General features: G+C 35.7%; 2 protein-coding genes across 2 annotated transcripts; both read right to left on the bottom strand.

The window, feature by feature from the left end:
* Positions 1-3,620: 3,620 nt before the first annotated feature.
* Positions 3,621-4,668, bottom strand: LOC104112661 (late embryogenesis abundant protein 2). Its single transcript, XM_009622646.4, has 3 exons — positions 4,511-4,668; positions 4,329-4,397; positions 3,621-3,917 (listed from the first exon to the last, which is right to left on the bottom strand). The coding sequence occupies exons 1-3, from the start codon at positions 4,562-4,564 to the stop codon at positions 3,843-3,845; spliced, it is 198 nt and encodes a 65-aa protein (XP_009620941.1). The 5' UTR covers positions 4,565-4,668; the 3' UTR covers positions 3,621-3,842.
* Positions 4,669-7,645: 2,977 nt separating this feature from the next.
* On the bottom strand, positions 7,646-13,401 carry LOC104112659 (probable inactive ATP-dependent zinc metalloprotease FTSHI 3, chloroplastic). The gene is made up of 4 exons (XM_009622644.4): positions 12,035-13,401; positions 9,906-10,229; positions 8,872-9,172; positions 7,646-8,284 (listed from the first exon to the last, which is right to left on the bottom strand). The coding sequence occupies exons 1-4, from the start codon at positions 13,214-13,216 to the stop codon at positions 8,085-8,087; spliced, it is 2,007 nt and encodes a 668-aa protein (XP_009620939.1). The 5' UTR covers positions 13,217-13,401; the 3' UTR covers positions 7,646-8,084.
* Positions 13,402-14,673: the final 1,272 nt, after the last annotated feature.

Genomic DNA, 14,673 nt, shown 5'->3' with positions numbered 1-14,673 from the left:
CTGCAAATCCCATATTTCACGAGCGTACAAACCAAATAGAGATAGATCTGCATTTCATCGGGAGAGAATTCAGCAAGGCATTGTCAGAACCAAGTATGTAATGTCTAATGACCAAGACGCAGACTTGTTTACAAGGGCCCTGGAAAGATCACAACATGAGTACCTGATGAGCAAGCTAGGAGTGCTCAATCTATTTGTACCACCTAGCTTGAGGAGGAGTATTGAGAAAGGAATGGCACGTGACCAGCACGTGAGCTAGTGAGTTTAGACTGATAGTTAGTTATAACTAATTATTGGATTGGGAGTTATAGATTTAACGGAAGAGTTAGTAAAGTTAGTTAGCTTTAGTTGTAGTGTATATATACAGATCAAAACTCATTGTATCCATCATGATTTGAGAAATATCTTAGCTCGGTTTTTCTCTCAAATGGAGCTCTCATTCTAGAACCTTCTCGTTCATTTCTCTTCTAATATTTCAATTGAGATAATCTCAAATCTTTATTAGTTCATATACCTGAGCGACTCGTTTGTGGATAGCTGAAAAATAGTACTACTCTGCCTCTAACAGATGTGGCAGAGTTGGTTCCCTTTCTGAGATTGGGACGACAAATTGACAAATTGGTTCACGTAATTTGGAGTGCACTTATCCCTTTTGCGCTTGAATCCTCCCCTATGGTCTTACTGTTTTGTCACTTTTTCCAACGTGTGATGTTGTATCATATCCCCGTCCAACATGACCAGGTGGAGTAGGATAACCCTTGAGTTGCCTGTCCTTGAGTTGCAACAGTGCCTTTGGATGACGGATCATAGCTGGAGACTTTGGTTGTGCATCATATACAAATCCTCTGTATCCATCATAGTCAGGTGCTTTCTGTGTATCATAACCATGTCCCGGTCTCTGTCTATGCATTGTAACCAGGACCACTTGGTCCCTTTTGCGCATCATAACCATGTTCATTGTGTCCCTCACTTCCTGTCTGTGCATCATAACCTCTCTTTTTACCTGAATCAGAGTAAGGCTTGTCTGAAGCTAGCACAAACTGAGCTCTAATATGTGGAGAACGTCCCACCCGCACGGATAGTGAATAACTTTATTCATCAAGGCTTAGGTAGATAGTAAGAAATCAATTAATGTTTATTTATTCTGCTAGGAGTAAAACCCGAGACCTCGTGGTCCTCCTCGAACTTTCTTAACCACTTGGTTGCACCCTTTGATGGATAAGTTTTAGGTATAGAAAGAGTTGTAAGATGAATATAAATGGAAAAAGAAACGTGAGGTGATTTCTTCTATGGTAGGCAGAGTTATCGGTGAATATGCTAGAGCAAGCTGGCCACCGTAATTATAAAACGAAAAACATCTTTAATTCAAAATAATTGCTTTCTTTACGGACATACAACAAAATTAACATGGGTTTCACACAATAAACTAAAAAAATTCATTCAAAGAAAACCCAATTCCCAAAATAGTAGAAATCAAAATAAAAAGCGGGAAATAAGAAGGGAAAAAAAAAAAAGGAACATCAACTTAAGCGATATAGGTTAGCGAAGGATAACATTTTAAGTAAATGTAAAGAGGACAGAACACAAAATATTCACTTGCCGTTGAGATACAACGCTGGAGCTGAAAATCCGTTCGGCCGAAAGTAAGGATTAAAGAAGTGTGTATTCTTTTCTTACTTTTTCTTTTATAATTCTATACAAAATTACTCTTTTTTTAAAATCATTTTGTATAGGGCGAATGACACAATGTGCCTCTACTTCATTCCAAAATTTTTAGATAGGATTTTCTTTAAGAGCTAGAATTTTAAAGTATGCTAGGTATAATTAAAGGTCGCAACAGTTATGGTGATCATAAGGATTTACCACAAATCTTAAGGGATCACTAGAATTTTCAGTATTGTAGCTACACAATTCTGGTTATCGTTAGAATTTGGCTATTTTTCAAAATATTTTAACAGTTCAAAATATAAATAGTGATTTAAAAATGTCCATTCAACTACATAATTACTTATCTTTTGTATATTGATTGATAATGTCTGCTGTAGGATTAGGTTTGTACGGCTTTAATGCGTTACTAGAATTTAAGGTTTGCTTCCGTATGTATCCGACATCGTTTTGTATTTTGCCAATATGGGATTCGCCTAAAATATCACAAATTTCCTAAATTATTAAGTGGCAAGTGAAATGTTTTGTGTAAATCATGTGCAGCGAAAGCAACCAAGATCATCTTGCATATAATATAGATAATACATCAACGTATGTTATTAAAGAAAAAATTCGTATATACCTCTTGAACCTAGAAGATATCCACAAACATTAAGATTTTCCCTCCTGCATCTTATCGAGTAACGTTTTTGAGACTTCTTGCTTTCCAAGATAAATTAGGATTAGGTTAACTAATATTTTCTTCCAATCAAGTAACAACTTCTTAAAATCCTTATTTAACTTAGGCATCACAGGGACCACATAATTAATATATAGGGCTTAAATATTATGGTAAGGACTCTTTTCAATATGGACTATTCTTAGCATAATAAATTATGAATTACTCCTAATCGCAATCTTTATTAAAAATTTTAATTCAACATTAAACACTTAATTTATTCCCTAGGTTAAGAGTACGAATATCAATCAATTATATATAATTACTGATAGTTTAATTAATTATTTTAGACTTCCGCTTGATTTATTTGATACGTCGAATTAAGTTTTACAATGCAAACTTATAATGTTATAAAGAGTATCAAACTGAGACATGGAATTTATAATAACTATACCCCGATTACATTTAATGAACTAGAAAATTTGTTTTACATAATTATTATAAAACACTTATCTTGACTTGATTTTGCGCAATATATTTATAATGTTCTAGCACAAAAATTTGGAATTAAACCATTCCCTTAATCAAACTAAATAATAATTAGTTTGGTATTACAATCATACCGATAGTATCATACTTCTATCAATATCTATCTGTTACTGCTTTTTAGTCGTCGACCCCCTAAACCTGATTCCAAATTCTTAACTGTTTTGTAATTGAACATTACTTATGTACATTTGCCAAACTTTTTGTTATATAAGTTTCTATCTACATTGTATACCTGTGTATTGCTCTAACTTGTTTTTGCATGGCAAAGAATATAGCCTTTTACAGTGAAGGCCGTGATTAGCATAATAAAAATATATATTATCAGCTCATTGGTTCTTCTAGTTTTTGCAATTAATGAGTTTTTATGATTTCATATATCATATTGTACAACTTCATCGCGCAGTTTCCAGTGTCTATGAGCTGGAGCTACATAGTTCGAATAAGGTTCAATTGAATCTCATTTATCGAAAAATTATATTATGTAAATAGGATAAAAATTAAATTCTTTTGTGTGTAATGAATCTCTTGACATAAAGGAAGCCGATTTTAGTGCAGAGATGAAGATAACTCAAATTAAAATTGTTTTAGGTCGATAGTGTTTCTAACTTTTTTTAAGTGTGCGATTTTACACTTTTGTGAATCCCTTTATTAGAATGATGGACTCCGGTATTATTAAGTGCCACGGAAAGATAATACCCTTAATTAGGAGAAGTTGAAAACAATGAAATGCATGCGTTGAACATAGGTATTTAATGAATAATTAATGAAATTCACTGAGTGGTCTCTCGATCTACATGTTGAAAGAAGAGACCTATATATGCACTAGCTCTTTAACGAACTTAATGCCTTTATCTCAATACTAATACTAAATAAAGAAATAACAGTAACTATGCCTCAATCCAAAATAAGTTATGTCGGTTACGAAAACGAAATAAATACTAAAGAAAACCAAAAATCGAATTTCTCCAATTCACTTGTTGGCTCCAACAGTATCTTTCACTGCATCAGCAGCCCCTTGTGCCTTAGCCTTCATCTGCTGCCCAGTCTGCCATCAATTTTAATGACTTAATATTATGATATTAATTAAAGAGCATTTAATATAATTTTCTCTCCTTCTCCCTCTCTCTGTATCTCTCTCTATATATATGCAATATTACTGTTTCCTCTGCTCAATTTTATATAGCGGTAATTCGTCTGTTATGAAAAGATGATACTTTTCTATATTAATTAGAAAACTCTTTTACTTTATAAAACTTCCTCTTTTATAATAATATGGCATGCTCTAATAAATTATAACTATAGAAATATTATGGTATATTTAAGGCCATGAGTTCGAAGGGTAATTATAATATATGCCAGACGAAGTCTTTCTTTCTTAATTACTTATTCTTCATATTCAATTCCACTGCTATATAAAATGAAACAGAGGGAGAAAATAGAAGGTGACATGGCAAACCTCCTGCATGGATTGCTGAGCAGATTGGACTGTATCTCTAGCTTTGTCCATCATCTGGCTAGCTTTCTCCTGAAATATATATTCAGCAGAATATATATTATGAGCCAACACCACATGTCAATTAATCCAACATTTATCTATCTGCTTAATTAAAGAATGTAAAGTTTGAGACGGATCATTACCTGAGTTTGGCCCTTAACTTCTCCTGCATGGTAACTGGCTTTCTGAGAATCCATCTTGCAATAGGAACTAAACGTACGTACAAAATAAATAATATAAATAGAGAATGTTTTTTGTTACTGATCACTAGTGATGTTGAAAAAATAAAACAAATGGCTAAGGTTTATATAGGCTGCAAGAAGGGATGTGCGACAATATGTGTGCAGCTTTGAATAAATATCGGACGACATCAGTGCCATTTGATTAGGACAACTTTAATTCTGTCCAACACTTGTTAATCAGTGGACGAAACAATCTCCACATGTTACTGGTGGATGATTATCCTAATTAAGATTTGACTTATATACACCGTCAACATAATTTAATCTATTATAACATGTTGTATATATGTTTTATTTTCTGTGTAACAAGTTTAATTTCACTTGCTATATATAGTCGGTTTAGGTGACCTTATAACATGTTGAATATTTTTCAGTATAGACCCCGGTTTAATTCTCAGATTGTGTATTTTTTATTACATAAATAAAAGTATGGACAATTTCGGTTGGTTTTTTTCTTTTTTGGTGGCTTGTGGAATTTAATTCACCGACTGAAATGTAGGTTGGCTCTGTCGACTACACGTTTACCGACAGCCACAAATCGGTCGGTTTTTGCCAATTACCGACCAACATCATCCATTTTGGCAGTCGGTTTTTCCCTTTTTTAGTATTGCGGTGTTGGGTTAGTCATTGTCAATGAGAGTGACTTTAGTTTAGTCGATGAAACCTCAACAGCTCTTGATCCACAATCTCTTGTTATTAAAGTTGGGGATACATTGTCAGAGCTAGAGGGTTTCAAAGTTCTGCCTGTTGCTCCTATTATCACATACTCTGAGGTAGAATTTGATTTAGGATTTCGTACTTGCTTTCGAGAACCTGATTTGGGTATTGTTTTCTTCAACAGTCAGCTGGAGTTTTGTTTACATTTTGAGCGACCTAGAGTTGCTTACAACATGTTCGATCAAATGCCTGAATCTAGTGGACTGTATAGGTATGCGCTTATGCCTAAAAATGTGACTGCTCATTACTTCATTTCCCATTTGATCCCGGTTCAGCAGCTAGACTTGTTATCAGAAAATGTGCAACAGGATCTTGTGCTGGCGATAATGCTAGCTATTTGGTTGAGCAATGTCGAAGGAAAATTATGGGTCAGCGAATCTGGACAGAAGCTTTACATGGAGTTTGGCAGCAAGATGTTCAATATAAAGCCAGCGAAGGACATTTTCGCAGCAGTTCCTTGTCCTAATAGAGCAGTGACCACTCCACACAAGGTATTTGATGATATGATGTGAAGGTATAAATATGCATGCTCTTCTGATCTTGGCTCTACAATAAGGTACCTCGAATCAAGGAGTGATATCTTGACCATGGATAGAATCAAGGAATTAACAATTGATGATTTAAAGAAGAACCATTATATCCTTGTCCATTGTGGTGGATTAAGAGCTTGGTGTTGGTATAAAACCATTGCGCTGTTAGACAAGGCTGGATTTAAAATGACTGCAGTAAAGTTAACTAGTTCAAACATTCATTCTTTTGACACAAATAGCATCACCAGCCTATCACAGTATGCAAAACCACTCCATGATTTTCTTGAAAAGCTTGCTGACGGGGAGAGGGTGTTTTTGGTGGGACTTAATTTTGGTGGTGCCTGCATATCATTGGCAATGGAGCTCTATCCCCCTACAGTTTCAAAAGCAGTATTTCCTACAATGGAGCACTTTGGTCTGGAGAAATTTGGTGGGAGTGTTCTACAACCGTTTTTCCTAATCTGAACCTTGAGGACAAGGTTCTTATTGACAGTGGGGGTATTGTTATGAATGCGGCCCAAGATAACAAAGGTGGTGAAAGTGGATCCATTAAAAAGAGAAGCATGCCCAAATATCCGCCAAAGAACCTGTCAAATGACGTTTGGGACCCTGGCTAAGACAAGGCTATATGGATATAAAGTGAGATAGCTGCGGAGAAGATCCTTACGCGAATACTAAGTATTTTCTTTATTTTGGCTTAGCTCTTGTTGGAGCATTCTGGAACCTCCCTCCATTCTTGTTTTCCTTTTATTTTAGTTCCTTGTTCTTAGTATTGTTCATTATTGGAATTAATAGAAACTGTCTCTATCTTCTTCAGTAAATATGGATCCATTATAAGTGCACGAAGTATATCGCATTCATGTCTCTATGAAGCAGTCTAGTCTAACGTACTGTCTGTGTTTCTTGATGCGCTTGCATAGCAATTTTCGAGCAATATCAATCGACAGGGAAATTTCCTAAAATGCCTATTACTGTTTCGACTCATATTTTTGCACTTTGGTTTCTCACATCGATCTCTACTAGAAAATGATTACATTAATCTCAACATATAATTGCCTTCTTTAGTTTGATGTAGGATCCACGTAAAACGGGTTTTTGACGTCTAAGACTTCTTGAAAGACTAGAGAATAAAGATCTATGTAGGAGAAAGCTAGTTTACAGGTAAGTCTTCTTCCCATCAGCGTCCTGTACCCGCATTAGCATGACTTAGCGCATTCACACCAATTAAAGGGGAAAGCGTTCCTATCAGAATTTTTCCCTTCTCAGAGTTCAAAGGTGAGACGTATGATTAAGGGTAGCAGGATGATATCCATCCTACCACAACCCTTGATGGTAGTTTATAGTTAAGTCTGTATGATAATTGTTGGATACAAAGTCAATTCGTACACACACACACACACACACACACATATATATATATATATATATATATATATATATATATATATATATATATATATATATATATATAAAGAGAGAGTTAGTTCACCCTTATTGTCACACACTAATGAGTAGATGCATGGGCACTGCAAACAACAGGGAACTGCTTCAATGATCTAAAGCAAAACCAAATCATTAATAAGACCACCAATGAACACAAATTACATGCCTGAATAATTTTTTCCTGGATGGGTAGTGTTACTTTCAGAAAAGAAACAGTCAACTTTTCATACAAATATTTGAAAGGACCCATTTGTTGCCTATAAATATCTCAATGACAATTTTCAAGTTAACACTTAGCATAGGGAAAAGAAAATAAAAGGAGATTGCACTTGCTGGGAAAAGAAAATGATCAAAGTTCATGTTCATAAATGCCAATATAATTTCCTAGCAGAAAGGGATATATTCAACTCAGGTAACTGATCAACTAAGCTCACAAATTTCATATTAGTACATCCACCATAAAACAGTGCCCAGAGCTACTTGGATGATTATGGTTGAGTATAAAATTTCCAAATTATAAAAACATTATTGCAGTAGTCCCGAAACAATATGGTGACGTCCTAATGCAACAACTACGTCTCTGTTAACAGCAGTCCAAAAAATTTCATCTATAAATTTCCGCGTTACACTCATGATACAACAACTATGCCTCAATCCCAAACAAGTTGGGATCGGCTATATGAATCTTCACTGACCATGATTCGCCATTTAAACTCATCTGCGGATTACACTCTTGATCATGTAGAGAAAACATTATATAAACAAGAGGGTTAAGAACATATATTTCAGCTGAGTGTTTGATACCCCAAAGGTCCTTGTATTGCATCACTTCTCATATTATTCCTCCTCATGAAAGAAGGAACCCAAGGGAATAGTTTTTCCAGTTCCTTGCCTATTGTACCTTGGCTAAATTGCTTGTCATTTATCCCAAATTTTGCTCTTTCTATGGATTCCATTATGTCTTCCCTTGAGACAGAATCAGCCCCTGTAAAACATGAATATAAATGTAACATTGTTATTAGAAAAGACTATGCCAATCAGTCTTGTCAGTTAAAGCAGAAAAACAAAGTTGTCTTTTCTTTGATGGTAGAATAAGAAGCATAGTTCTCCACCATCTCATAAAAGAGCAGCAACAAAATTCTTAAGCTGAGGGAGAAAGAAGGCTCTACATGTACTATATAAACGGAAACCATATTTATCTTTTAAAAAAAATGGAACTAAATAGGAAGAAGTGCTTGGCTGTAATAAAGAAACATTACAGCCCTGCTAATGCAGGGGTGAGCAGGGGATATAGAATACTCGTCAATCAAAAACCTTCCTAATTTTTTCTTCCATTTCTGGCCCTCCTTTTTAGTTCCTTTATTTTTTCTTTTTCCTTTTCTGAGGGAGAAGGAACGGCACTTATAGTTGGTACACATTTATAGTAACACAAATAAAACAGCTAGCTACCAATTATACACATTTACAATAATATGCATAAACTAGCTAGCTACACAAATCAACCAACAAGAGGCTAAGCACTTTTGAATGCAATGAAACAGTGGTAATAAGTGCAATATGTCTAAATCTTACCTCTGCGAGCAGCAAGTAAAGCAGCTTCATTGACAATGTTAGCAAGGTCAGCACCTACAAAGCCTTGAGTAAGAGATGCAACCAGGTCACAAACAAGCTCCAGGTCTTCCTCAAGGGGCACTCCTCTTAAGTGTACGGCCAGGATCTTTCTCCTTCCATCTTCATCTGGTTCCCCCACTAAAATTTTCCTGGAGAAACGTCCAGGCCGACATAAAGCTGGATCCAGAGCTTCTGGTCTATTAGTTGCAGCAATTACAATGATGTTCAAGTCTGAGTCAAAGCCGTCCATCTCCGTAAGCAACTAGAAAAACAGAAGGGTTTTCTGAGGGCCACAAATGCATAATATAACCAACAACTAAAAATATCAATTTTGTAGCACAATGTTTCAATTCCTACACCCTGAGCAAACGGACAATCAGGAGCTAGTTCGAGTCCGCTATATGGATCCTCTGTATCCAGTTCGATCTATTTCAGTCCAGTTCATTCCAATACTAAATGATTTGTCTTTTAAAGCAAATTAGGGGTTTGATAAAATTAAAAAATTTATAGCCAAGCGTATATACATCAAAACCTGTTGTTAAAAAGGAGGCGCAACATAATGTACAATGGTCCGTCATAGTTCCAACCATCATTCGTATTCATAAACTAACTCATTTAAGAAAGATATGACCAAAACATTCCTAAATTCAGCTTAAATATTAGCAGCTTGGCAGCAAAGCAATGACATAACTTTTATGATAAACGTGACTGGTTATGAAAAGTATTCCCAGGTGAAAGGTAATGAGGAGATCGGCCTCAATGTTTATTTAGAAAAAACAGATTAGGGAAGATAACTAAAAGCGGGTCAACTTGCAGTAGTAATGATAAACTGATGGCTTTATACTGCTTTTGCTATGTTAATAATAAACATCCAACTTAAAGATGCACAAACAGCAGAAGGATACTACTGGTAACTTATGACTCAATCAAGATGTCATCGGATAAATACAGTGACACCACCAAAGAGGTGATAGAGGTCCCAGTCTTTGTTTTACCTGATTCAAAGTTTGGTCTCTTTCATCATTGAAACTCCTGCCGCGCTTTCCTCCAACAGCATCAAGTTCATCGATGAAAATGATTGACGGAGCATTCTTTCTTGCTACGCTAAAAAGGTCTCTAATGCGAGCTGCTCCTCTTCCAACAAACATTTCAACAAACTCACTAGCAGAAACGGAAAAAAAGGGTAGTCCTGCTTCTCCTGCCACTGCACGAGCTAGTAACGTTTTTCCTGTGCCAGGTGGACCTACAAGCAGTACACCTCTTGGTAACTTCGCCCCTAATTTACTGAAGTTTATAGCTCCTTGCAGACACAATACTACCTACAAACAAGAAAATGAATTGTTCACAATCCAATAAGGAATAAAAATGGTGTACTATGCAACATAAGACAGATTCTTTACTAGCTTGTAAAGTGAAACCAATCTACTTGGGTTCACTCTTCACACTTATCGTTCCAAGGAAATAATAACAGCATATGAACTGCACAACACCCTGTTTACCTTCCTTGGGAGGAGAAATAATTGGACACCTTATCTGAGGAAATAAATTCAACAATATAAACCGAATAGGCTAGTATATTTGGCATTATCATAAAAAAATACTCATTTAATCATTAGCAATGTAAAAAATGAGTCAGGATCAAAGAAAAGGTTGGGAGAGGGGGGATGGTTTGCCTCAGTGTTACTATTAGTAATTTGTAGAAACTTTAGTCATGCAATATAGCTGAAGTTTGTAGGACTATATGCAGGTATGCTTTTCTCTTAATATATAGCAGCAGAACTGTGAAAAAGAAACTAAAAACAATTTCAATATATATATATATATATATAGAGAGAGAGAGAGAGAGAGCTCTGCAACGATCCCTGCACTAAAAGCAAATGCCTCTTGAACCTTTTTTGTAGGTGTAAGCATAGGTGTAACTGATGTAGATCTAATTTTGGACTTCATTGGCGCCTTGAGTTTTGAAAAGCTGTCATTAACGCTTTATTAATTATGCATCTTTTGGATGCCAGAATTAACAAAAGTTTCTTTACTTCATCCCAAAAAATGTGAGAAAGAAGCTATTCAAGTTTTATGATATTTCCTAAATCAGGAATTTCAATTTCTAGCTATTGTTGTACTTCCATGGTGTTTACGTTTTCCTCCTTGACTGTTAGAAGTTTCTCGCTTAAAATGGTTTAAGCTTCACTGAAGAAAATAATTTTCTTTGCTTGGCTCAGTGCGCAATGCTATCTTAACGCAAAACAACTTAAGACGGAGAGGAGGATTTTTATGAGTTGGTGGTACTTGTGCAAGGAGCATGGAGAGGAACAGATTACTTCTAATGCACTTGACCATTGTGTTCTCACTGTTTAACATATCATCGGTGTTATCAAGGAAAGTGAAGAAAACAATTATGTATTGGAGATTACAGACAATAAGTAATGGGACGAATGTAGCTAGGAGAACATTGTCACTGTGCCTTTTTTGGACGATTTGGTCTGAAAGAATTAGCATTTTGTTTAAACATGTCGGAAGCCAAAAAAGATTTTTTACAGTCGGCGAAAAGAGCTGCCAGAGCCTATTGTGTTAGTCACCCGAAATGGTTGAAACTGAATAACCCTTGTATTGCTATGTTAATATGGATCAACATGTATGTCCATTACATAGACAATCAACTCTTTGTTAAAGAATGTACTAAATTGTTTTCACGCGAATTCAGTTTAGACTATTCTTACTGGAAATGGATTGCCTGAACATAAAGAACTATAGTTGAAAAAAGAGGGAATCCATTTCTTTTTCAGGGGAAGTCATTTCATCAGAAACTAATTGTTGCAACTCTGAATGCTAATATTCACATAAGTCTAAGTTCCCTCTCTATTTAAACTGCCGGATACAAAAAGCATGTGCTTTTATCTTCAGAATCAAAGTATTGAATTAGCATCCGTATACACAAACCTAGTTGAATGCATCACAGCTCATCAAATGAAGCAACAAAGGACTACTACTACTCCCAGCCTAACAGGTGAGGGAGGGAAAAGAAAAAGAAGGAAAAACGCTTGCCAGTTGAGAGATAATAAACTGACTATCACCAGAATTACAAAACTTAAAAGTTACTGTGGAGTTCAGAATGATGGCTGCTTACCTCCATAAGTTCGACTTTTGCAGCATCGACACCCTCGACATCATTAAAGCCAACCACCTGGTTACTTGGCTTTCGTTTTTTTGCAGGACTATTGGCAGCAGAAAGTTGACGATAGAGAAGCCACATTAAAGGAGTCAAAGGAATCCATAAAGTTAAGATAGTAATCAATAAGCTCCTAATCGACATAAGTGCTGATTGAGGGGCTGATCCATATGCTGTTCCCTTTTCCCTCATTAGACTGAGAAGATATCCTTCATCATGATCAATCTTCCTCGTCGAAAACTGCCATACAGGTTGGGCTTTTGACATTTTACTCCTGCCACCTTTGTTGCTATCCATATCTTTGCTTTCCCCAATTATCACCGCGCTTTCAGCACGAACTAAGGAACTATCTTCACCTGTCTGAACAGCCGCGCTTTCAGCAGGAACTAAAGAACTAGCTTCACCTGCCTGAACATTCTTAAGACAACTGAAGTTTGTATTGTAGTAAATACGCCGCGTGCCTTCCTCAAATTGAACCTTAGTTACAGTCCCTCCCTGAAGACTAGTAATCAAGTCTGAATATGGAACAACCTTTGGAGAAGGAGTTGCTGTCAATCTTAGAAACAAATAGCACAAGCCCAATACCACTGAGATTGAAGTTGACAGTGTCACTCTTCTTGTATTCTTCCTCAAAAACTTGCCAAAATCATTTAACATAGATTTAACAGACACCCTTTTCAACCTTCTTGACAATAATCTTAGCCTTGGTCTCAATCTCAACGAAAACTTCCTACGAATATCATTACTTTCTGTTTTGTTCAAATGGGTTTCTATATCTCCCTTCTCATTTACCAGTGACCTAACCCCAGTACTACAAAGTAGTACTCTACTCTGAGATTTACAGAACCTATAATTCAACCCAAAACAAGAATTGGAAAATGAGCAAGATAGATTCTTGAATCTCTTTAAAGGTTCAAAATTTCCAAAATGGAGCATCCATTTCTTGTAATTACATTGAGATTTATACAATCTATAATTCAACCCCAACAAAGGCACGCAACTTGAGGTAAAACAAGAATTGGATAATGAGCAAGTTTGATTCTTGAATCTACTTAAAGGTTCAAACTTTCCAATATGGGGCTGCCATTTCTTGTGAGAAACTAATAAGCAGTCATTTGAAACAAGAGGAAAAGATGCCATTTTTCTATAATATGCACATGAGCTGCTCCATGAAACTTGGACCCAACACTAAAGATTTAATTTTTGACTAGGAATATGAATAAATTTACCTGGTTTTGATTAGTTTGATGTTAAAGGTGGAGACTTTTTAGGCTTTAGCAGTATCCATTAAGCTTGGGAGGAAGATAAGAGTAGTATTTGGGTTTTGCAGAATTTTATTATAGTTCATTTAATTTTATTTTTTATAATAGTACTTGAGGATGAGAGGGTAAGGTGAACCAAAATCTGGGATCCTTTGATATTTTCTGAAAATGACGAGTATTTGGGCTACGATTATATGTTGGGCTTTGTTCAGTATGAGCCTTGTTTTCTGGACTTGCAAAGCCAGTGAGGTAGTTGTACAAAGTATTAGTCAAATCCCACGTCGCTGATGACAATGTTTTAAAATGGGGTGTGAGGCGGGGCGTTTTACCTCTGATGAGCCGAGGCGTAAGCCCCAAGATATAGGGCGTAAGTCCCACGGATCTTTAAATTTTACTCGGAAAAGGGCCAAAAATGCTCTCAACGAATTAGAAATGGCTCAAAAATGCCCTTCATCCACCTATTTGTTCAAATTTGCCCTTAATGTTATTTTCAGGCTTAAAAATACCCCACTTTTAACGGAAAAATGACATGACATTGATGAGCATTTTAATTGAACATGTAGCATTTATTTAGTGGTCCACATGGATTTTTCTAACCCAACCCAAAAGATCCGACCCATCCATTCTAATAATCCGATCATTTTAAGATAAACAAAACCACACTGTGTGATATTCTTTTCTCTCTCACTACAAAAAAAAGCCTAAATTGCGGCGGTTTAATAGTGAGGTTCAGTTCCAACCCCTGCAAATTTCGTTAAATAGCAAGGGTTTTTCTTAACCGGCACAATATAAGCAAAATAGCGGCAGCTCGAAACCTACGCCATCTGGGAAAAACATTAGCGCGCTAACATTTCCCATACTTTTTTTTGGCTTTGCTCATTTTTTTGGCTGAAACAAAATACAAATATTGAGAGATTAACTCAACTATAACAAAACTTCAAAAGCTCTGCCACTTCTTACTAACATTTTTCCACAACTCAAGGTAATGGTCTCAATTATGAGAGATTAACTCAAATTTCATGCTTCTTTCTACTTTAATTTTTTTAAAATCGAAAGTTTTGTGTGAATTTCTCATTCTGTTTGTAAGATTAAAACTCAATCCTCGTTTTTCCCTTTTTTTTCTTCGATTTTCCTCACTTTTTCCCTATAAAGTGGCATAAGCATCTCTATCACTCACTCTAGCAAAGCAATCGACAGGTATATTCAATTACAGTAAGTTTTTCTATCCTATTTTTGGTTTTATGTAATATTATTTCTACAAAATGGGTCTTTCATCTTTCCCATTATTGGGTTTGTATAATCTGTAATTTTTGTGTGTGTTTTAATTGCATGTGA

Source organism: Nicotiana tomentosiformis, chromosome 9 (assembly GCF_000390325.3).
Source record: "Nicotiana tomentosiformis chromosome 9, ASM39032v3, whole genome shotgun sequence".
Classification (NCBI taxonomy): domain Eukaryota; kingdom Viridiplantae; phylum Streptophyta; class Magnoliopsida; order Solanales; family Solanaceae; genus Nicotiana; species Nicotiana tomentosiformis.
The sequence above is the reverse complement of the archived record's forward strand: the minus strand, read 5'-3'. Positions and strand labels throughout refer to the sequence as shown.

Bases quoted from the DNA above. Each gene is read 5' to 3' on its own strand.
- LOC104112659 (XM_009622644.4), bottom strand. From the start codon at position 13,216: ATGGCATCTTTTCCTCTTGTTTCAAATGACTGCTTATTAGTTTCTCAC. The intron at 10,230-12,034 runs GTAAGCAGCCAT...TCTTGTTTGTAG, and splicing joins CAAAAGTCGAACTTATGGAG to GTAGTATTGTGTCTGCAAGG. The intron at 8,285-8,871 runs GTAAGATTTAGA...CATGTTTTACAG, and splicing joins TTTACTTGCTGCTCGCAGAG to GGGCTGATTCTGTCTCAAGG.
- LOC104112661 (XM_009622646.4), bottom strand. From the start codon at position 4,564: ATGGATTCTCAGAAAGCCAGTTACCATGCAGGAGAAGTTAAGGGCCAA. The intron at 4,398-4,510 runs GTAATGATCCGT...TATATATTTCAG, and splicing joins AAGTTAAGGGCCAAACTCAG to GAGAAAGCTAGCCAGATGAT. The intron at 3,918-4,328 runs GTTTGCCATGTC...AATTGATGGCAG, and splicing joins CTCAGCAATCCATGCAGGAG to ACTGGGCAGCAGATGAAGGC.